Below are 23,682 nucleotides of genomic sequence, written 5' to 3' on the forward strand. Positions count from 1 at the left end.
TTGCCGTTGTGCCCTTGCAAGCTTTGATGTGTTACTTTCCCATCCTTCCGTGGCCAGGAAAGACGGAATTAGGAAAAAATGTGGAAATTCACTTCTGCGTCAGGGAGGAACAGGGACCGTCAGCATCTCCCATACTAGATATAGTCTCATATCTTTAACTTACAAAAACATATGTAACTTTTATTATTTGGAGCTTATAGCTCAAAGCTTACTTTGTCAGAATCCTTTCACTAGCTTACATCCAAATAAGCGTTGGTTCCAGGAGTACAAACTGGAAATAACTGCATGAGTACCACCAGAAGGCACTGGGACTAAACGAGTGGCAGCAGAGTCAGGGAAAACTCCAAGTTTTTTAAGAGGAGCTGAAGGAAATGAGGATCCGTGGGTCACAAACCAAGCAGTAACCTCCTCAAACTTATTTTATTAAATGCTCACTATAAAAAAAGAAGTAACAAATCCATGGGAGCTCGGTAGGAGGAAAGGCTCATCAGCCCGAGCAGGAGTTAAAGCAGCAGCAGTGAAGGTGCTCTAAATACAGCTCCTCTCTGGACCCTGGGGAAGGAAAGGGGGCAAAGAGCAGGGCTGGCAGTGGCAACGGGGCATTTATCAGACACATCACCTGAAGATTTAGAACATTTATTTATACAAATGTACAGCATTTACAATAGTTAAAAAAAAAATCAGACATTTAAAGAGGATATCACCTATCTAGAGCCTGACAATAAATATGGTGCAGCTCAGCATTAAATGCTCTAAGAGACCCCCAACGGGGGGAGAGTCATGTGCAGGGTCTCAGCTTCGTCTCCGTCCCCTGGACTCGCTCTTTTCAGTCCCATCGCACGCCGCAGCTGACACAATTTGCCCCCACCTTAGCATATGAAGAAGGCCACCTTATCCTTCGCTGACCGCGAAGGGAGTTGAAGCACCCAGCTTGCTCCAGCACCTCTGTAATGCTGATGTATGACCTGGATCGGCGGAGTCGCAGCCTTTGTGGGCAGGGAGCGCTACCAGGTGCCCCGAAATGTCTCCAGTCTGCCTGAGGTCCGCCCGAGCACGGCCCAAAGGCAGCTCTCTGCCAGACGCTCCTGGTGGCGGGCGGCTCGCTGCCACTCGTCAGGCAGCTGGCGGTGGCACGCGTGTCACCTCCCCGCTGGCACCTCCTCGCGTGGCGGCAGCGCTCCTCCAGCTCCCTGGGAAGGAAACCGCCCCTTGTGCAGCGCGATCCACGTGGTTATAGGCAGCGGGTTCGGAGTTACCGTAGCACGGGTTAGGTTGGGTGAGTTAGGTTAGAGAATGCCCCTGCTGAACAGCCACCACCTGCACAGGATGGGGCAAACACGGGGAGGCCGCGCACCAGAACAGCTGAATCACGAGGGCATTCCCAAGCCCAGCTCCAGTTCTGCAGGATAACAGTAATTAATAAATATTTAAATTGCAGTGGGAGAAGAACTCGTCCCCTCTGTCGTCCTCCCAAGGCACACGCAGCAAGCAGCTCTGCCAGCAGCCAGCGCCCAGCTCTGCTCCCGAGAGCTGGCACAGGAGGGCACAGGCCGGACACAGCACGGCTGATTCATTTTCAGGGTCACCAAGGTAAGTCTAACTGGCATAAAATAGCAGATTGCAACTACCCCCTTAACACTAGAGAGCTGTGAGCAAGTCACAGGAGAACTGAAAGGACTTCAAAATGCAAGGTTTTGAGTGCCAGCAGCTAGGCTGTCCTCAAAAGATTAGTTTTTATACGCAAAGGTAAAAAAAAATGAAAGAACCAGTGCTCAAAGTTCAATTTTGACAATGAGTATATATGTAAATTTTAAAAATACTTATCTCACATCAAAATGTCCAAGTAACCTTGGAGCACAACTAGCCAAAATTAGCCCATCAAAGAACAATTTATGACTATGGTGGGTTTTTTTAAATAAAAAATAGTATTTGTTTAGCTTTAAAAGAAGTCCACAGACACCCTGTTTTTATAACTGACCTTGCAAAACAAAGTCAATTCTTTTTCAACAGTGATGCAAAACATTTTATATATATATATTTATATATTTATGATAATTTATATACTACAGGCTTACCCATTTGCAAAACCACCTTTTTTTTTTTTTTCCTTTCCTGGCAATAACTGTGTTAAGTATTCTTTAAACACTTTAGAGCCTACTCAACATACAAAAATAAATATTGCATACACGCTGTCCAAACAAAAGCAGAACCACAGGTCACCGACACAAAGCTGCAGCCAGTGGTATTCCATACTCTGCAATGGCAGTGTGTCAACATAACGAGACAAGCCGTTCGGGATCCAGCCTCTCCCATGCAGTAACCGTGTGTCCCCTTGTCCAGACTGCCATCGCCTACTCCTCTCTCTTATTTTTTACCTTTTCAACTTAAAGCTCCCGGTACCTCAGTGATGCTGCGTGCACAACTCCGAAGTCGTGAAGAAACGACCGATGCTAATTCGCTGGGGAGACACCGCAGCAGGAGCCGTGCAGAGGCCAGCCTCACCTCGCTTACCTGCCGCCCCCCGTCGCTTGTGGACCAAGGTGCGCGTGGCTCAGCAGGGTTATTCATGCTTGGAGTCCTGCTCAAGCCTCTTTTGATGCATCGGGACCAAGGTGACAGCTCACAGGACCACACGCCAGAGCGCAGAGACGTGTAAACGCCCCAACGCTGGCACCACAAAGCCAGAGCTGCCAGCTCCCCGCGTGGAGGTCAGGGCTTGTTCACCCACCTCCCTCCCAGCACTGCTTCAGGAGCTCCAGTTTTGGAGTCCCTCTGCTTCGACAGACAAATACAACCCACCTATGTGGCGAAGCGTGGGCTGTTGTGGGGTGCTGCTTCTTGCTGGCTGTGGACAGCCTCGGAGGAAGAACCCACGTGGTGTGGTGCTGGATGGCTCCGAGCTGCCATGGCTCCTTTCCGACCCGCTCTGTGCAGCGCATGGCTTGTCCCCCCTCCGACAGGAGGAGAGGAGAAGAGAGGGGAGGAAAGAAGGTAAAGCCTGCAGAGGCAGAGCAGCTCTGTGATTTACCACCTGTTCTCAAAGCGGGCTAACTGGAGCAATTGCTGCGCCACATGATGAAAACAAGAAAGTTTCAACTGAGCAAGTGGTGATAACAGGAGGTGGCAGCGATGGAGTGCTTCTAAATAAAAAAAAGTCTTGGAGAAAAGACAGACATTTAGAAAAGCGTATGCATCAGTCTAAGCCCTAATTCTGGACACGTTTTGCATGAGTTTCTTCGGAAAACGGTAAAGAAACATGGCTTTTTAACCCCCTTCAAATTCACCTACATACCAGGATCACCAGTTCACTGTTAACAAAAGTCAGTTTTTCAAAGACAGCTCCAAAACGCAGGTCCCAAGCACACGTGAGGAGGCTGGATCCTCGTGTCCGTGTGCCACGTGGAGCAGCACAAGGCGATGCTACGACAGGAACCCCAGCAAGAGGCAGGCGGCTGTCAGCATTACGGGGCAGGAAAGTCCTTTTGTGCTGCTGAGCGGGGACAGGGTCGTGAACACGGCGTCAGTTGTGTTCCTTGGGAGTGGCAAATTGCAGATGCTGCCTTCGCAGCAGGAAGTGCATACCTGAAAGAAAGGAGGTGTTAACTCGGTTATTTGAAAAATACCACTGCCACCGAATAAAGACGGACAGGAAATTATGTGACATTTGCAAATCAGCAGAGTCACCATAACGATTTTTTTTTTTTGGTTTCTTTTAGGCCCATCTACTTCAAGAGTGATTCAGCAACCTCTTCCACCTGTGCAAGAACAATACATTGGCTAGTGCAGAGAATGTCCAGCTGAAGAGGTTAGTTATCTTTTCTCCCCACTAAAAAAAAAAAAAAAGAATTTGATGGATAAAACCAATGCTGTTTGGCAGAAGTAGAGCCAGAGCTCAAAGAAATGGGCAACTATTCCCATAGGTTTTATGTTGCTGCCTTCACTTTGTATGCAGGCACAGGGTTGAGACACTTCTCATGGCAGTCCGCGAGCACTGCCTGCCTGCAGCTCTGCTCCCTGGGGGCAGGAAAGCCCAGCTGCACTATTTCTCTGCTGGAGCAAGTAGATTTAGAGCAACAAGGCCACTAATGCACTGGAGGCCAAGAGCACCGAGGTAAGGATGTGCAAAGCGCAGAAGGGACTGCTGAGTGCCTGACCATCCAGAAAGCTCTTTGATTTTAACCCACTGGAGAAGTTCGGGAAGGTTGAATATCAACCTTCAGAAACATCTTTTATGCATAACCATTCTATCCAAATACAAACCTCTGCTGCTGTGGTCTGGGGGCTTTCCCCTGCCCCTTTCAGGCAGAAGGCCAGGGAGGGTCACGGAGCAGAGGCTGCAGCACCACGCAAAGCTCTTCCCACTTCCCGGCAGAGGGGAGCGGTTTTCTCCTCTGAGCTGCTGCCAGGACACTTATTTACAGAGATTATGCTTTTGTTCTGGGAGAGGCTATTCCTTTGTTTCCCTAACAAATGGAAATGAGCTGGAGCTCGTTAAGAACAGAAACTCCATCTCTGACGAGGCTGATTTACCCACCGAACCAGTCGGATTCCTGACAGGGGCCAGACAGATTCTGCCCAGTGTTTATACAAGGAAAAGGCAATTCTCCTAACCTTGTATTCCTCGTGCTTTACATATGTGCATCCAGTAGACAGACAGTCCTCCAGTGGCACACAGCGCTTGGTGACGGATACGCTTTCCCCGGTAACTTTCATCATGTGTTGGCTAAAGCAGTACCTTGTACCTAGGAAGCACAGAAAATGTGTTTAACTGACAAATTCAAGGCCCTTGATGGTCTAAACGTAAGAAGAAATAGGAAAGAAACCTTAGCATTTCAAAAAAGAGAATGTTATTGTATTTATTACAATACATAGATGTCACTAAACGCACACTGCAAGCTCTGACCCAAACCCAAGACTTCAAAGCATTCTGGAACTCAAAGATTTGTTCCCAACAGTAATGTGGGTCTGTACGTTACCGACAAACTAAAGAAACACACACATTGGATAATCACAGTAACAGTTCTCGCTTCTCTGAGGAATTCTCAGGGCCCAGACAAAACAAATACAGCTTCTAGGATCCTGTAACTCTTTCAAGGTGGTTTCTTTCTTGTTTCCAAGCTTCTAGGTTAACAGATACCACGTATTTTAGCAAGTATTGTACAACCGTCTTGGAGATGCGTCTGTTCCCCTGCACAACGTGAAACACCAAGCCTAACCCAGAGGGACTGCTCTGGGGACAGGGACAGAGGGGGACCCCATGTGCCTCATGGGCACAACTCCTATACATTTTCCTAAAAGAACAGAAATTCAGAGCAATTCAAACAAGACATCGCAGCATGAAAGGTGGTGCTCTTAAGCACTGTAGTACCTTAGGCAGCAGTCAGCTTGCTCCGAAAAGGTGAGTCAGGTCCCAGACAGGCCAAATTTAAGCAAGCCAACAGAGCTGGGATGTGCCCAGCAAGAGAAGTTTGACCTCTCTGCTTTAAGCTGGGTGCAGAAACACAAGACATGGTGCTCCACGTGGCCCAGAGCAGCACGTTGGCTTGTGAGAGCCAGATTCCCAAACTGCCACCTCCAGCAGCGTTTTTGGCCGCCGTGTTCGGCAGCTGGAGCTTCAGCACTGCTGCAGTGGCGATCGCCCATTGCACAAGTTGCTGGTCCACCCACAGGATGTCCAAAGATAGAGGACAGAGTATTAAGTGCAGTATTCCCATACACATTAGATCACTAACAGTTTCTGCTTGAGCTGAAGCTAATAAATACCAGAAAACAAGGCTAACGCACAGCAGGAGGCCTGTCTTCTAGGAAGTGCTTCTCCCAGTCTCCTCTCAGTACAGGGATTCATGCTTTAACTTTCCACTGTAAAAAATTTTGTCGTACCTAAAATGTGGTACCCCTCGTGTCCTACCTGCGGTTTCAGGAGATAAGCAGCCCTCTGGTCTGGAGCTCACGGGTAGCCCCAGGTTCGCAGCTCGCCCGTTCCCACCTCTAACATCCCGCACCAAAGCAGGGTGTTCCCCTCCCCTGACAGCTATTAAGCACCAACTTCTCTTTCCAGATTAACAGTTTTTGGTCAAGTCAGTTTTGCTGGTTATTGCTAAATGCAGGCCTCGGAGTCACGCCTGTCTCCTTACACAAGCTATAGGCTTGTGTGCTGGTAACATCGTCATTAATCACCTCAAATACCACCTACTGCTGTCAAAACAGGGAGTGTCCAGGAATATTGGTCTCATCTGGTGCCAACCAGCCTGATCGTTTTATTATTGTTGATGCCGTACCAATTTGAGCTCTTTGAGCAAATAAATTCTGAAGCAGATAAAGCTCTCTGACACAGGCTGCAAACACAGCTGGTTAGTCTGGAATTCAAGCTACTCTCTTTTTCTTTCCAAGATAAATATTTTTGCGAGGACACTCGTAATATCCCCCAAGAGACCAGAGAGGTGCCAGATAGAGGCAGGGCAGCGGTGCTGAGCCTACAGAGGGCAGCAGCCGAGGGGTGACCCAGGCAGCATCCCGCTGCCACGGGGACAGCTGTGTCCCCAGCACGGTTCCCATGTCTGCAGTGGCACTGCCCACATCCTCTGTGAACAGGCTCTATCAGGGACAACCTCAATGTCTCCTGAGGGTCTCAGCAAGGTGAGGGAGCTTGCTGAGGATCTTGCTAATATCTGGATGTTGGACACAGGCACCCAACGCCCTAGATGTCCTCACCTTCAGAGTGATGGGAGTTAATAACCCAAGACACTGCAAAGATCTCGATACTACCCAAAAAGAGGCGGTTTCAGCTGCCCTGAGGTGTGTCAGTGAGGTGGGGCCTTGTGCCATAAGGGAGGGGAGCGAACAAAGCAGCGACTGGTCCCATACACACCAGTAAAGAAATACAACCCTTAAATAAACGTGAGCCTGATTTAATTTGTAACCGAGCTGGAGGAGTACGGGGAGTAGATGAAAGTCCTAAACTTCACCCACTGCAAAGGGACAGAAAAGCTTAAAGGATTATTTGTATCACTTACACATCTTCCACGTAGAGGAGGCTCACAAACAGGAGCAGCGACCGCCGGCGTTGCAGTACGCTGAGGGAAGAACAGCTCAGCGCTGTCCCTGCGGCCGGGGCATCGAGCAGCTGTTGCAAGGTAGGGTGACACCAGCGCGTGGCTGCTTACCTCTTGGACAATAGACATCCGGAGCCCAGCGGTTGCATTCGTAATTATCTGCTGCCTTTTCGCAGGTGAAGCATTTAAATCCGTGAGGAAATGGCGTGGCTGAAAGGAATAAAGTACATTCAGTTAGAATGAGCCAATTAATCCGGTTCTGCTTTTCAAAGGCACACGGCAACATTCCTTCTTTTCAGACAAATCTTACTACCAATATAGCTGTCAACTTCACCACGAGTTGGTCCTGATTTGTAAGAACCCTGCCACCACCGGCAGCATCAGGAGGGCATGTACACCTGCAATAAGGACTCTGTTCAGCCGCGTTTACCCAGGAAAAATGCCTACTACCCACTTCAAAGGGTACTAATGAGAGCAAGGAGTGTTTGTTCTCTTGGTTTCAGAGCTCGCATCCAGTACTGTTACTCTACCAGTGCTGATAACATGGTATCAGATGGATTAAACACTTCTGGACACTGTCCCGCCGAGGAAATGAATGACCACTTTTGAAGGCAGGCTGATGTCCCCAAAGGGAAAAAATATCCATCTGCTGAACCTCCAGTCATTAACAGCAGCCTCCATCCTTGATTATCTCACCAAATGAAGAGCCCAGCTTCTAAGTGGTCTCCTGGCAGGGTTTCTGTAGCACATTCAATACGTCTTCAAGACGCTGCCACCATCTCAGAAGCCAAATGGTGACTGGGTCACATTTATCTTTGCGAGGCGAAGCAAGCTGAGCCTCTGAGGCCTCGTGAGGCACGTCTCAGTCCTCCTCACCGCCTCCCCTTGCCTGCCCCCGGAGCACAGCGGTGCGGGCCGGACCCCATTTGGGTACCAGAGGTGGCCTTTGCCATGCAGAAGGACTCGCTGCTTGTCACATGTCCTCCCTTCTCCAGTCTCCTCAGGTGGGAGCACCTCCAGTGGGTTGATGCTGCCCTAAAGGAACAGTCTGGGGTGGGACAACAGCACAGCACTGATTAAACTCACCCACCTCACCCTGGACAATTAGCAGATCACGGTTATGGGCATAACCATGTAAGAATTTCATCTTGCCTGTATAGAATATAAAATTTTTAAGCCGAATTCCGAAAGGACAAGTTTTTTCTGGGAACAGATGGCAGGCACAGCTCTGCTAGCACTCTCGTGGAATTAAATCAAAGCTTGTACACGAACAACAAACCAACTATTAAAAGGACAGTCCGTGGAAGACCTGAAGATGCATAACACTGCTATATCATTATTTCAGGCACTTACAGAAATAAAGTTGTGAACAGTTTGTGCCACAGCTGCGCATGGTCACATTTGACTCTTGCTCACAACTATCAAAGTGCCTGGACAAACCGTGTGGCCGAGGTGGCCAGAAACCCTTGAAGCCAAAAATACAGCAAACCAGGAGCCCCTGCCACGCTGTCCGCAACACTTTAATCCCCTTGGGAAGCAAAAGTCCGTGCTTACTGGAGGGGTGGAGGTAGACGATGTCCTTCACCGTGAAGTCCCGGGGCTGCGCGGCCCTCAGCCAGCCGGCCACGAGGCCGAGCAGCAGGACGCGGGCCAGCCTGGGCTGCGAGGCCATCGCCCGCCGAGGCCGTGCTCATGCGGTGGCCCTGGGAGTGCGGCAGCGGTCAGAAAGCTCACCTAGGGACAGCAAAACACAGAAGTGAGGAGATGGCGTGGATGGAGCAACCCCACCTCGCCAAAACCAGGCTGCTCCCACCAGCCCCCGGCCCCCACGCAGGCGGCCGAGTCTCCCTCCTGGGAGAGGCTCAGAAGCCACCTGAACGTGGTCCTGGGCAGCCTGCTGTAGGTGGCCCTGCTCGAGCAGGATGGATGGACCCACTGCTGGGCCTGACGGACCCAGCGGTGCCTCCAGCCTCAGCCATCCTGCGATTACCTCGGCTCCTCTTCAGTGACACCCCCGGCCCCAGCCCGGGCACTGCCCAGCCCTCTCCTGGCCAGAGGAAGCTGTGAAGGGCAGGTCTGCAGTGAGCCCAGGGGACATTATTTATGTACTAGTTATTTAACATTATTTTGGGGGGGGAGAGGCGGTCAGGGGGTCGTGACACAACCTCCCGCTGCTGCCTCCAAACCTTCGTCTGGTGGTGGAGGATTTGCTTCTTGCTCAAGGCCTGCGTGGGACCGGCATCACAATGGCTACTGAGGGCCTGTCCTAGGGCTTGGCTCTTCCCTGAAAACAGCCCAGTTATTAAAACACCATGAAATCCATAAAAATACTGACGGAAGCAGATAGCACTTAGTGCGGTGCATTAACTCCTGTTGTTTTAACCTTTCAGAGAAGGAAATGCCCGTTTCCATCGGGTCTACTCCACAGATGTGCATCAGCCAGGGGAAAATGAAATCGTGATTAGAAACAGAAAGGAAATAAAACAAGCCTCTCCCAGCCACATGAAAGCAAAAAGAACGAGGACGGGTGGCTGCCTGTGTGGTCTCAGGAAGAGCCCCAGCAAAGCCAGCCGGAGCCCACCCCGGCGAGGCAGCGGGCTACCTGCCTGCATTTAGGGCTAGTCGCGTTTCTGAGCTCCTCGTGCCCAAATACACCCTGACCTGGAGCTTAATCACCACATGTCCTGATGGCTCTGAGCTGAGGGCAACGCGCGGAGATGGCGCATTGAGTGCACAAGCGATGGCACCAAGCGGATATACTCCAGTTTGCCTGTTTTTGCTTTCAGGGCACATATCTACACATAATACAAGTCACACACCACAAAGCACAAGCAAACAAGGTGTGTTTAGGCTCCGTAGGTGAGTCCTCCCACGTATAATACAAAAACAATTTTTGGGTTTTCCCAGCATAGTCACAAAAGGTGTTTGTATCCATAGTACTGCTCAAAGTCTGCCAGTTGAGGACACCAGTTGTCCCTCCATCATACAAGCTCCTTATTTTCTGGAACCAGCTGCTTATTCAGCCAAATTTCCATGTAGCTGTTAGAACTTGCCTAGCTGTCAGAACCAGGGGACAAGTGGTTGTTAGTCCTGTGTGAAAGGGAGGCAGAAATCCTCCAGCTGCACGCTAAAAATACCCCAGTCGTGCCTCTTGTAATCAAATAGCTTAATTGCCAACACCACTTCCGAGGAGTTGCAAGAACCACAAATAAATAGAATTCATTTACCCACCTCCATTCTGTATGTTTGAAACAGATTTAATTATAGGTAAGGAATTTTTTTTTAAAAAAAAACACAACACTTACAGAAATTCCTGAGCAGAGTAGAGGAGTTGCTGAAGTTGATATTGGTTATTTAACAAAACACCTGCCACTGTTGCAGACACTGCTCTTCACAACAAGCATTTTATAGCAGGTTGTTGCACAAATACACACATAGATAGCGTGGAGGGAGATACCCAGGCATAGACAGAAGTATCTATTGTCAGAAATCTGAATACTCAATGTTTTACCAATACTTTGGATATGTACACGTGGGTACACATGAATATAAGTTCTGTTCTTTGGTCAAAATGCACAAACGAATATACTACGTCTGACTAAAGAAATATTTGTTGATATTTAAGATAATGCTGATATTTCACGGAGAGTGGAATACCCAAAAATAATTTGAAATAAAATCAGTGGATCAGTAATTACTGCTCACACACATTCCCTCTGGTTTTACACACACACAAATAAAAAGTATCATTTTTTTCATTTTTAAAGGAAAGATATGAGTCATTATGGATGTAAATCTTCTACTTAAAACCTGCAAACTTTTGACTAAAACCAGTTTTCAGTTACCCTTTCTTACTCCCTCCAAACTGATATTTTTTTTAGAAAGATGGCTTCTATTCGTAACGCCTGTGAGCCCTAAGAAGTTCCATATTCAGGACATGAAGACAGTTTCCCTTTCCAACAAGACCCTTTTAGTTCATGGCTTCCAGCCAGAAATCACCAAATGTTGGACAAAAATATTTCTCCAAACCGCTTTAGCTGCTGCATCAGCCATCGCTGAGCTGCCGCCTTGCTCTTCAGCGCGCGGTGCCACATTTTTTTCTACTGAATTAACTCCGCTCCCTTCCAGATTTAGCAGAGTGCACGCAGCAGCCTAACAGCAAATGGCATGGCCCAGTCTGAATTTGATACTGGGCCGTAGTTAGGGGAAATAGTCACATGGTATTTAGATCATACAGTCTGTTTACAAAAGGCCCGGGGCACTGACACACAAGCCCCAGTTAACTCAATCTTTCCAGCTTCATCCGCACCTTTCAGACGGAAAGGCATCCTCGGCCCGCTCCGCAGCAGGATTACTTCTTCCTGCCCTCTGCCCTGACACGCCGCTGTGGAAATTAACCACTAAATTCCCTAAGCAGCAGCCCAATGGCCCGTTTGTCAGGTCTCATTAGGGAGGCGGCATGTCGTCCTCGCCGGCACCTTGCCGCAGACAATGGGAGGTCCCCGGCCCCAAAGCCCAGCGCCAGACCTCCAGCTCTGGGGCAGATGCATTGTCGGAGGCAGCGGCTGTTTGTGAGGACATCTTTGTCCTCACAGGTTAGATATCCAGGTATCTAGAGGTAGATATCTCCTAGCTGGCCTCCACCGAAGGCCAGGAGCAGCAAGCCACTGCTACAGCTCTTTATAAACACCAAATCTCCCCATACAAACACTCAGGCATGAAGGAATCCCCGATTTGTGGGCATTTCTGTGGTTCTCCTCCTTGTGCAAGCAAGGCACAGGCTGCAGTGGTCAGGTCCCCCCCAGGTGGGTGTCTGGTGCAGACTGAGGTTGCCCAGTCTTGCAGGAGGCTGATGCTCGGGATAACTTCTGCTGACATCTCGGCCCCACCTTCCTCCTACATCCCCTCCTTGCTCTCCAGGCCCCATCTCCAAATTTCTCTAATCTTACACTTATCTTTTCACATGGAAGATCCTCCATCTCAGTGCCCTAAAGCAGCATTTTTGCCTCTAGATAAATAGAAAAACAGGAGCAAATGAAAGCTCCCTCTCAGCAGTAAGACGTGTCGGCCCCGAGGTACAAAGCACAGCGTACCAAAGCAGCAACATCTGCGAGAAACCACACCACAAGCACCGCACGTGCAAGGGCAGCTGTAGCTACTTACACCACGCCGTGCTAGGACGATTATTTATGAGCGGTACACGAAGCCGAAGGAGCTACACGCAGGGCGATGCTGGAAGATCTGCTCCCGGATGCAGGCAAGTAATCGCTCCTCGGGCACGTTACCAGCGTGACTTTCCCAGCTCCTGCAAGTTATCTCACTGTTCTTTGCGTTTCCTCCATGCAGTTCCCTTATCGCTGCAGGTAAGAATTTCCGCTTCTGAAACTACAATATATGCATTAATGCACATCTCTCCACAGCTCCAAAAACTAAACCCAAACCTCTATCCATGCAACGTTACCGCTGTCCAAAGACAAATGTGAACTGAAGCTTCAGCAGCTGTGCGGGATCCTGGGCAGCGATTCCAGAGGCTCTGCACCTCCACTGGCTGCGGTCTTCCCACCGCACACAAGTCTGCACCAGCACCTTGGTTAAGCTTCTTTCCACCTGCATTTTAGAGACGTTAGTTCTGGTTCAGCCCTGGGAATGGCTGAATACACTCCAGCCTCCCGATGTGCCGGGATGCAGCGAGGCGCGCGCACCTTCTGTCTGAAGAACCCATAGAAGCTCTTGTAAAGAGTTCACTGCCTCTCCTCTAACCCAGTAAGCAAGAGTAATTAAACAATCAAACACAATTAGTGCTCAAATTACTCCCAGAAACATGGGCAATCTAATCTCCTTGCTGCTAATTACAAAGCCTGCAGTTCATTGAGCTTAAAGCCCGCGTCCTGGGGCAGTGCAGGGGGTGCAATATGTTCCCTCTCCCACCCTCTTCCCTGATGCAATCCCATCTTTACCAAGACACGGTAGCAAGGCATCTTCGTTAGACGACCCTCACTGCTTCTACTTTCAGTCTGACAAGAAGTCTGGCGTTTTCTTTGGACCTGTACAAATACTTGACCTAGGGTATTAGGTGCAGTCGTTTCAATGAGCAGTAGTAAAACTTTGCTTATATTCACACATCCCCAGAGGATAGTTCAGCTTCAGGTAAACGCAGAAGAAAGCTGAAGTAGATACGTTTTACTTGCATATTTCAGATACTTGGTATTGGGCACAGAAGGCCCAAAAAAAAAAAAAAGCTAGCTTAAAATTCAAGCAGGCCATAATCTTCATAAGAGAAAACACAATTTATGGAAATTAAAATCTGTCAAACTGAGGAGGCGAGAAATTCAAAGTGAGACATAATTCATTCCCATTTCGCTCCACCACATGCAACACCTAGTGGCACGGGGCAGTGACTATTTTATTTTTAATTAGATGTAATATTCAAGCCTGTGACTATCGCCAGCCCTGAATTAGAAAGACGGGCAGGGAAGGTCCAATAAATCATTGTGAGACCTACACTGCATTTTTATGCAGGGCATGCCACAGAGGCAGGAGGGGCAGCAAACCCTGAAATCAATGGATTTGGCCCAATCTGGGAATTGTGGCAGGCGGCCCCCCTGCTCTGTGATGGGTTATGGCGTGGGGACATCCGCTGCAGTGGTGGCAGCGCGCAGGGGCTGACCTCGATGCACGCGAGCCCCAGACAGCCCGGCTCCACACAGGCGGAGGAGAAGGAAACCATGCATGAGCACAGAAATCCTGGGATTTTCCCACTAATAATAAGGAAAAAAAAATAAATCTGTCGAGTCCCAGTGTCTGGGCCCCTCTGCAAAGGGGAGGGGAGCTTAAATTGTTAAATTCTCTGCTAAACAGAGATTTCAGTCCGCTGGCATGGCTGTAAGGGCTCCCGTTGGGGATGCTGTCTGTGTGCACCACGCATCGTGCACGGCTCCTCGTGGTAAACCCAGTAGGAAGCAGCCGCTGTGCCCGGGGCAGGGAGGTTTGGGGCAGGGGCACAGCGAGCACATGGGCTCTGTTGTGCCACGGCTGAAATCTTGGTGTCTCCCACAACAATCTCCAGCCTCCTAATCTGGTCCAGACGGGCAAACGAGGTAAATTTCTGTATGGCAACAGCCAGTGGGATCACTCTGGTCCCATCCTTCCTATTTATGTTTCAAGCAAAAAATATTCCAGTGAAAGCAGGTGGAAGCGCTGACTGCACTTCTGTGCAATGCGTGCCCCAGGAAAGGGGGGAAAAATCGCACCACGTTACCGGCTAAAAAAACACTGAAATAAACAAAGAGACAAGTGAAATAACGACAGCCAATAAAGTTTACAATATTAAGGCATTTTCTGAAGCATATGCCTAGTAAGACACATGAGAAACAACAGAAGACCAAAGTTTCTCATGAGTCTGCAAAATGCAAATGATAAAATTATAAGAGGGGAAACCAAACCAACAGGAGTGTGTATCCCATACAACAGAGCTGGTAATGATCTAATCCGCAACCCAGACATGAAACTCTTCACTAAAACAGTTTTCCAGGTACCTGGCTCGCGTACAGACACAGGAGTTTTAAAAGGATCAGCTTATCCCGCTGGGCTCTTCAGGTTACATTTTTATTAAGTCTAGGGAATCAGGACAATCTCGGGACCGGGAAGACCGTCAGCACAAGCTCAGTGTTTTTAAAAGATCAAAGGAGGGACGGCTTAGCCTGAGGCCAGTCCTGGATAAACTCACAGAGCAGTTTGTTTGTGCTCCAGCAACAGAAAATTCAGGCTGTAAAAAATTCCAAGAGAATGGCTGGAAGGATTTTGGGGAAAATGGGTCTCAAACAAGGCCGTCGGCTTCGGACGGGTGGGATTACAGATCTGGCTGCGAGAGGAGACGGTTACACGGAATAATTGGGGAGAGACCAGAGCGGAGAGCCAAAGCACCAAAACCTGATCAACAAAATGAGCTCTGCCCAATTAACCAAGCATGCTCAGGCAGAATTAAAAAACAGCTTAGTGACGCCTCAAAATCTAATTGGGAAAAAAAAAAGGCATCTTCAAAGGAAAGATACTTATTTTTTTGCTGTGCTCTGGCAGGGTTAGGTGCAGCAGTTTTGTACCAACAGTGCCGACAACAAGTAACTTCTTTTGCTGATAAAAGCTGCCAAGGACGCAGGCATCAGCGCAGTATTAACCACTGCAGAAGACATTGCTGCTAAAGAATGAGCTGAAATGCCTGCCCGTAATGCAACAAACTGTGCTTTAATAAAACCATACATCAATCTGCACCATTGTGTCCTCGGTCTGCTCCTGCCCTCGCCCTCAGATCTTCAGAGCTGTGTGTGACAGTTCTTATCGCACATCACCCCGCACATTTGACATGCTAGATTAGGCACTAAACCACAGGCTGCCCAGCATCCACCCAACGCGAGGTCTGTAAAAGCCGGGAGAACAGCCCCGAAAACCCGACGTTGGGAACAGAAGATGCTTTTATTATGAACTAGTTGGGCTTTCCCCCCACGGACGGGAAACGAGAGCTTTGCCACCGACATCAGCATCAGCAGCATCAGCCCGCTCCTGCTCCTCGTGATGGGTGAGATGTTCCCCAACATACTTGCCTTGCCCATTCATGCCACAGCACTGTGGTGTTGTTTTTTTTTGCAGAACAATGTGATGTGCTTCTGCAGCCGCTAACGAACCCCGGGCGGTTTTCCACCAGCCCAGCCCGCGCGCAGACGGCCCCGGCGGTTCACCCAGAGTTCATGCCAGGCCCGGGCTGCCGACCCGCACGCGAATCCTGGCACAAACACGGTCAGGACGCGGTGGGGACTCGCTTCTGCTCGCCCTGAGGCCGGGCTGCAGAGGAGGAGGTGCTGGTGTCGGCAGCCAGCCCTCAAGGCAACTGGAAATAATTGGAAACGGGCGATTTCCAGCGACACGCTGCCAGCGCCCGCATCGAGGTTAGTAAACAACGAGCCCAGCCTCATCCATGCTTTACAGTAAGCATCCCAACCCCATTCTCCTCGTGATAGAAAAAGTAGTTCACCTTTGTGCTCATCCCCATCACGCCAAGTCAGAGCTGGCATCCAAAACCTGGGCTGTGCGTCAAAATAAACCAGACCTTCCTCTCGCACTGTTCTGCTGTTAGCGCTGCCACCCCCTTTGCTCCACAGGGACTGTAACAGACATGGTAGGAAACTTGCCTTTGCAGAAATTTCCATCATTAAAAAACAAAACTGAACTGATTTCTCATCTTCTATCATGCAAAACTGACATTGACATGCTTTTCTCATAAAGCTCTACACAGTTATTCCACCATCATCCCGAGATCCTAAAGCATGCTTTATTTGGTATAAACATCAGAAAAGCTACATTTCATTAAAGTTACATAAAAGAAACCCAAATTAGAACTGACCAATTAGTGCTCTTTCAGCTGTCTAGTTAATCCACAGAGTAAACACACACTACCATCCAGCATCATTAATTCATTAAGGCTTTCAATAGCTTTTCCAAAAAACAAAACCCAGCATACCAAAACAAACAACTCCCCCTTTGCTCCATAAGACTTGCAAGAGTTATTTGAATTCAATTAATTATTTGGCTCCTGTCCCCGGGGTGGGGTGGGGGACACGCCACGTTTAATTCCTTTATTTTTCTAACTTGCGGGTGAAAAGGGACAACTGAAAAACTTCCATCACCTCCACCAAGATGGGAAGCACTAACGCGGTGTCCTTGGCTTAGCCTGTGAGACCTCGGTGTGCTTCCCACACGCAGACACTGCACGTGCATCAAACCTCCACCTCCTCGGGAGCCCCCCTCGCTGCAGCCTTCTCTGCTCCTTCTTTTCTCTCTTCATCTGCCCTGCCTGTTGCTGGATCCAAATATCTCATCAGCTTGGCATTACAAAGTCCAGTTTCCCAAGGCACGGAGTGTTTGTGGAGTATCATCGGTAATTCCAGAGTCTGCCAACTGAGAGATGTTATCTGCAGCATAGCTGAAGAATACCTCAAAATCATGCTCCGACTCATCTGCCTTGAACGCTCACCTCCAGAACATGCTGACGCTCTTGTCGTTTCCAAAACATGCCCCCCGATTTAACCACTTGCTTCACTTTCACACATGAATCATCCGGCATTCCTCGGGCCACGATATATAGCTTTCATTATGTCACAGCTGACATTTTCACCGCTGGATTACCGTGATTTACTGGTTTTCATTAGACCCGATCGCTACTCTCAGTCCCGCCCCCACCTCGTTGAGGAATACAGGTCTGATCAGTGAGACGCTGGTCTGGCTTGGAGATACACGGCTCTTCGTGTACTGATTTCTCTAAAATTGACCTTTTCTGGCAATCGCTTCCAACACTGCCAGTAAGCATACACCTCTATAAATAAGGGGTCTGAGAGGACATCTCCTCTTCCTCTGGCCTCAGGAGAAAACAGGCTTCTAGCAAAGACAACCCCCGGTCATAGCCAAACCACCACCGTTCTTGTACCACAACACACACACAGGAGTATTTAACACCAAAGAAAAACACCTTCTTTGAAACATCTGAACAGAGACTTTGTACAGTTTTGTTTTCCAGCTCGAGTACCATGCCAATGTCAGCATTAGGCAATGGGACTGAAGCAACCAGAGGGACTACCCCTTCCCCCAAAGGCATTATTTGTCAAAACTGGCTTCTTCAAGCCGTCTACAAGGCTCCAAAGTCCAGAGCACATGACCTCACATTTAAACTCTCCCTGGTTTCTTCAGTATACACATTCACAATTGCACGATTCCATTATGTTTCCCCAAAGCCTGCCAAAAATCACCTGCCGACTGTAGCCGCAGGGGTGCTGCCTGGCTCCAGCAACTGCACCTTCCTCCATCATCCTGTTAGCAGCCAAGCAGCTCCTCCAATTTCCTTATCTGCAAATTATAGCGAGATAAACTGTAGGCATAAATGTTCCCAAGCACTAAAAACTAACGTCTCCATGTCCTCCCGAATTCCTGAGAAGCTGCCCCAAAAGGCTGCGGGCTCCTTTGCACCCTGCAGCATCTACAGCTGGGTGCAACCAGGCCAGCACATGTGGCCCACACCATTAGCTGAAAAGAAAGAAGACTCCAAGTCAAACACTAGTAAGAACTGATTGTTTGGAAGATTTTACAGATCACTGACAAAAAATATATATTTCCATCAGCCTAGAAGAATGTATATAAGCTTACTCCCTAGAGCCAGCAGAGAAGCTAACCAGCAGATGGACTGAACGTTCAAAAATCTTGCTGGACTGCAGGACACATCAGAATACGTTTGACGAGGGCAATTCCAAATTGCTTTCCATGGCACTATTTTCATCAACCTCTCTTTTATATGGTATTGAGACCTTGTGAAAAATTAAATCGGGCCAAGGTGCTTACAGAGAATGATGGCCTCTCCAGGAATATTATAACTCCAACACAGATTACAACATCTACGATCACCCCCACCACTCTCACCAGCAGCTATGCATCCTGGCACTGAAAGGCTGATTTAATGTCTGTAATTTCTTGGCATGTCACAAGTCACTGGCTGTAAAACCAGCTACAAGTCCGCATTGGATTCTAACTAAAGAAAAATGGTGTAAGGATTTTCTATTTTTCTTTTAGGAAAACATGCATTAGCTTTTAATAGCTCAAACTACCGAGGCAAGAAGGACATTTTAAAAACAATGATAAAAATCAAGAATTTAATACAAAGCAAGTCAACACTACGAATAGACAGTGAGATTATCTGATGAAATTTTACACTGCAAAGTGCCACTGCAGCATGTTATATCCAGTGAAGAGCTCACAGCTGCGGCAGCACCAGGGGCCTTTCTGGAGCTCCGGCACACACCATTTGCACCGACCCCAGGAACGCAGGCAGCGCTGAGGATGCTCGCCATGGAGCTGTCCTGTATGGGCAAGCAAAGCTGGAGAGACCAGGAGCAGACCCAAGCACAGTCCCGTGGCATTTCCACGCCAAAGCCAGCTCAAGGCAGCAGAATGGTGTAAGCAGCATTTCAGCCATAACGCCCCAGGTCTACCACAAAACCCACATACACCTCGCTCACGAGATTTATTTGGGAAGTAATGGTGCTGCTGGGGCCACCAAAACCAAGAGCTGCATTGGGTTTTCCTTTCTGAATAACTTCATCCTGAAATCAGAAGGATTTACGCCCCATGCTTGAATCCCACACTGCAATTCTTGGTGATCCCCGCACACTGCTCACATGCAGCATCACGCATTCAAACAACAACCTTTGGACAAAATACACTGGTTTGTTAGATCACAAAGTTTGCTTACTGGGTTAGGTTTTTCCCTAGGCACACAGCATGGGTTGCTCCCTGAAGAGCTCCCCAACAGATTTGTCTGATTTTTTTTTTTTTTAATTACAGCTCAGCAAATAATATCACCGAAATCCTCTTGCTGTCATGGGAACAAATTCTGCCCTTGTTTGCATTATCGTAATTCCTAGGTGCCTCCACCAGCTCCTCAGGGCTGTTGGGGATTTCAGATTACGGGACCAGAGGCCGTGCACACGAGCACCTTCAATATTTTCATCTAATTCTTGAAATGTCTTCCCACCACCCTGTCCCCTTTCCTATTTTTTTCATTCCTTTTTTCCACTGAAGACTAGTTTATTATCCGTGACTCCCTCACAGGCAGATCCCCTTCCCAATAATTATTCTCCCTAAGGTACCATCAGTGAAGTTGAGAGTTCTGTGCGAAACAAAAATAAAAAATGGTGCTTATTCAGAGACATAAATTGAGCAAACAGTCCCTCTCACGTATTTTTGTGCCTCCAACAACGGTCAGCATCATCCCGTGGAAGTCTGGCAGGGCCTGGTTCTGTATTTAAGGATAAAGCCTCGATAGCTGCAGAAATGTGTGGGAGCCTTGCCTCCATCAGCCCTGGCATAACCCAAGTGCCTCCGAAAATTACCTTTGTGCAGGGAAGGACAGGTAACCGAAGAGATCTAGGTCTGCCGAGATGCGCTGGGTAAGGCGGGCAGTAACCAAGGCTCCCGGGCCAGGGCAACGGGATCTTTCTGAACAACATATGAAGTTGTGCAGCAGCGTGAGAGGCACCAGGAATTAATTAGAAGCCAGGTTTCCGTGTCCGATCAGGTGTCTGCTCCTTCTGCCACTGCTTTGCTTACAAGGAAAGCGGGCACCGGGGCTGGCTCCTCCAGAACAGCCTGGCACCTATCACTCTATTTACACTTGTAAGGGATAAAAAAAAATGCATTGATCAAGATAAGGACATTACAGAAATGAAGGAAAAAATTACTAGATAGCAGCATAGAGTCAGCTCTTCTATTTACTCCCTGTGTGTCTCTGAAGCCTTCCAGTATAATTAACAGGAAAGCAAAAAAAGGTCTCACATCTTCACAAGGGATTTGTTTCTTCCAGACTCCCCCACTACAAAACCCAAACTTTGCACACATTGCAGCCATGGAAATCATCCACCTGAGAAAACAAAACAGTCAGTGGTTTAAGTGCTTGCTTTACACTCTTTCAGCTGAAGAATAAAAACAAAAATCAAGTTTAAATCAGAAGGAAAATAGCCACAACTCCTGAAAGCTAAGGCTGTACAGATTCTTCTGCTGATGAAGATTTCGGATTTGGTTTTTCACCCCCCAGCCTTGGGACATGCCAGCAGTGGTGGCCACACCACGAGCCCTCCTGCAGCCGCAATTCAGTACCGCAGGATCCCCATCATCCTGACCCCTCGGAAATTTTTGCCTTTCTTCTCCAAACGGAAGAGAAGAAATTAAAAAATGTGACAAACAGCCGTCTTTTGCTATGACAGAATTGCACAGATATTTCGGTGTTTGATTTATTATCGGGGGGTTTGGCTTCTGAGAAGCTCCAAGCCATGCTGCTGTGCCAGAGATATGATGTCATGTAACTAAATTTCTGACTCTCTGCCAATCTGAGCAGTGATGTTAAACGAAGCCAAAATGAGCTTCCTGTGCTGCACTGGAAACAAAAGAGCACTTTTACAACTTTCCCCTCGGGGTTAATAGAAATATATACGTTTAATTCGAGAGGCAGTCACCATCTTATCGTATTATCAGCTTCTAGATGCACAGAACAAAACTACAATGTGGGCTATCACATAGTGCGCCTGGAGTTAACTCAGTCCAGGCAGGCGCAAAGACTTCACAACAGGCAGGCAGCAAACGCCACTTCCAAATTCAGAGCACATGACACAGGGCTGGAAGGGGTAACCTAAAACCCCAGCTGGAGACAGGAGAATTATTATTGGGTTTGAATTACTAGAAATGGTTCAGACCTTAATGCAATCCTGAGAACTGCAGGCACCCAGGGGTTTAACCACGTTGAAGAGTACAATTACGGGTCAGAATGGGAGACAATCTGCAGTTGTTACAAGCCTGCTCAAGGCAGGCAGTGGCTGCTTAACCTTAAAAGCATTTGCATGCACAAGTGCACTCTGTTATCACCTCCCTGAGCACCAGCCACGGAGGATGCCACCCCTGAAGGCACAGGCTCGGTAAAAGCAGCATCCTTGCGTCAAAAGGTCGCCAAAGGTAGGGTGGTGGTGCTGGCTTGAAGCAGTCCCAGTGCTTCGTTTTGAACGTCAGAGGAGCAAAGCATTTCAGGTGATACAGAAGATGCTGGATCATACAGTCAAGTCTCATGTCGTGCGTGGTCTGCCCATGGGACATGACTTTTCTGGTGTTTCAGAAGCAGCTGCTGCATGCGCGATCACACACGGACCACGGCGATGTCCCACGTTGGGCAAATCCGACAAGACAGACCCAAACCCCAGGAGATGGGGTGGCTTAGGACTGACCAAAGACACTTAGACCTCCTGGAGGCTGCAGCTACAGCCTCACCCCTGAGTAATGAACCCATTTTTATGGACATATTGTGGGATGTGGTGCCCTGATAAACACAAAACTAACTGGCACAGGTCTGCAGGTACTTAGGATTTGAAAAGAACAAGTGGATATTAAAGTCTTACTTGAAATGCTTGAGAATAATGCGAAAAATCCAACGAATGAGCGGCGATCAGACAGATCTAAGACTGCTAACTGGTGGTCCTGCCCTGCCAGATGCTGCTGACAGCTGCTGGAAGCACATGCAATCATTTCAAGACAAATCACCTTGAAAGTAATCCTCCCTCAAGAAAGCTTATGATATCCAACAAATGAAAACCGTTTTCAGACATCCACGGAAAGAAGAGGATTGTCAAGATCTCAGAAAAGCGATTACGTAGTCAGGACACCGATCAGAGAGGAAAGCAGACTAAAGACAAAGGCTGGCCTCCACGAGTGGAGACACTAAAGACATTGGCCTGGACTCCATGACCAACAGCCAGGAGTACGGCAGTGAGATGTGCTGGGGTCTCCGGGTCCGGGCAGCCTTCCGCAGCTCTGTGCAAGAGCTGTACAAACACACCTGAACAAAGACACTTTCCCGTTCCTGACAGCAACACAGGAGGGCTGCTGCAAGACCTCAGATCTTCTTCCCGTCACACGTCCTGGGACTGGACACCAGAGACAAGCCTGCTGCACACACAACGGTGCTGAGCCTGGCCTGGAGTCAGAATCACGGCAGCTGTAGCAGCATCACTGTAAGAAAGTGGTGGTTATCATCTCGACCCTAGCTTTTGGTACCCCAATATAATTTCCATTCACTGGCATCAGAGCCAGAGCCTTTCACATTTAGTTTGACTGCCGAGCCAGGCAAGCACCCTCACAGTACAAGAATTAAAAGAAAAAAGGTGCCAGGCTTACAGTACTGCACACCTTGCCTGGCAAGCAATTTGGTGCACAGTCCAAAGCACCAAGACCTGTCCTAATCGCCTCGAGCTCATTAATTTACAAAGCTTTGGCCCACCTCTAGCGGCTGGCAGATGATCAAGCTCTTAGTTGATGTGATCCAAACTAATCCACTAAAAGGCATTTAAAAGCTAGCTAGAAAATAAGTATTTTTATATCCTCAGAAGTGCTAAAAAGTTTTAACGGCACCAGACAGTCAAGGTGAGGGAAACAAGTTTGTTATTTAACTTTTCGCTCGTTTGACAGCTTCATACACAAGGATTTGCCACCTCCAGTCCCACCAGCAGCCAGTGCACCCAGCCAGCCCAGGGTCACCCAGCATTTCTGCGCCTTTTTGCACTGGAGACAGGCAGAAGAGCAACCTGGTGCAAGAGCAAGGAGAAAAAACATTTGGGTGCTGTGACCATAGAAAAGATTCAATTACAAACCACAGTAAGGCCCAAACCACAGGAAAACAGGTCTCACCAGGCACGGGGCTCGTGGTCTGCTCGAGGCAACACACGCCGCCGGCTGTTTTGCTGTCAAACTGGCTCATGCTGAAATATTTTTATTTCGTCAGCTCCAGAAAGCCAGAGGTCTGCTGTCCTTGTAAGGCTAACACCAGGCTACACACAGCATCATTCCCAGCTGAAATGTTTTAGTGTAGATCAAAGTGTCCTGTGGTTAAGTGGGTAGAAATCTGTTGCTTTAACAGTGCTCATAGCTGCCTCACCTGAAATTTGCTCAATGCAGCAGTACCACGGAAAAACAACGAGAAAGATCTAGGGCTGAGGCATACTGAGGCAGAAGTATTTAAAAGCTCTGTTTATCTGGGAATGAGTTAAGATTAAGAAAA

At 48.4% G+C, this 23,682-nt stretch overlaps 1 protein-coding gene across 4 annotated transcripts in view; it reads right to left on the reverse strand.

The window, feature by feature from the left end:
* Positions 1-620: 620 nt before the first annotated feature.
* The window catches only part of LYPD6 (LY6/PLAUR domain containing 6), a 38,389-nt gene continuing 15,327 nt past the window's right edge, over positions 621-23,682 (reverse strand). For 3 of the 4 annotated variants that reach the window (XM_083842698.1, XM_083842700.1, XM_083842701.1), the window contains 4 exons: positions 8,607-8,786; positions 7,164-7,262; positions 4,612-4,742; positions 621-3,582 (listed from right to left, as the gene is read on the reverse strand). In XM_083842698.1, coding sequence (XP_083698824.1) covers positions 3,421-3,582; positions 4,612-4,742; positions 7,164-7,262; positions 8,607-8,724 — 510 coding nt within the window. In that variant the 5' untranslated portion in view covers positions 8,725-8,786 and the 3' untranslated portion in view covers positions 621-3,420. Of the gene's footprint in view, positions 3,583-4,611; positions 4,743-7,163; positions 7,263-8,606; positions 8,787-12,215; positions 12,438-23,682 lie in introns of all 4 variants that reach the window. The other variant, XM_083842699.1, reaches the window with a different exon arrangement.

Source organism: Anser anser (assembly GCF_964211835.1).
Source record: "Anser anser genome assembly, chromosome: 6".
NCBI classification, from domain to species: domain Eukaryota; kingdom Metazoa; phylum Chordata; class Aves; order Anseriformes; family Anatidae; genus Anser; species Anser anser.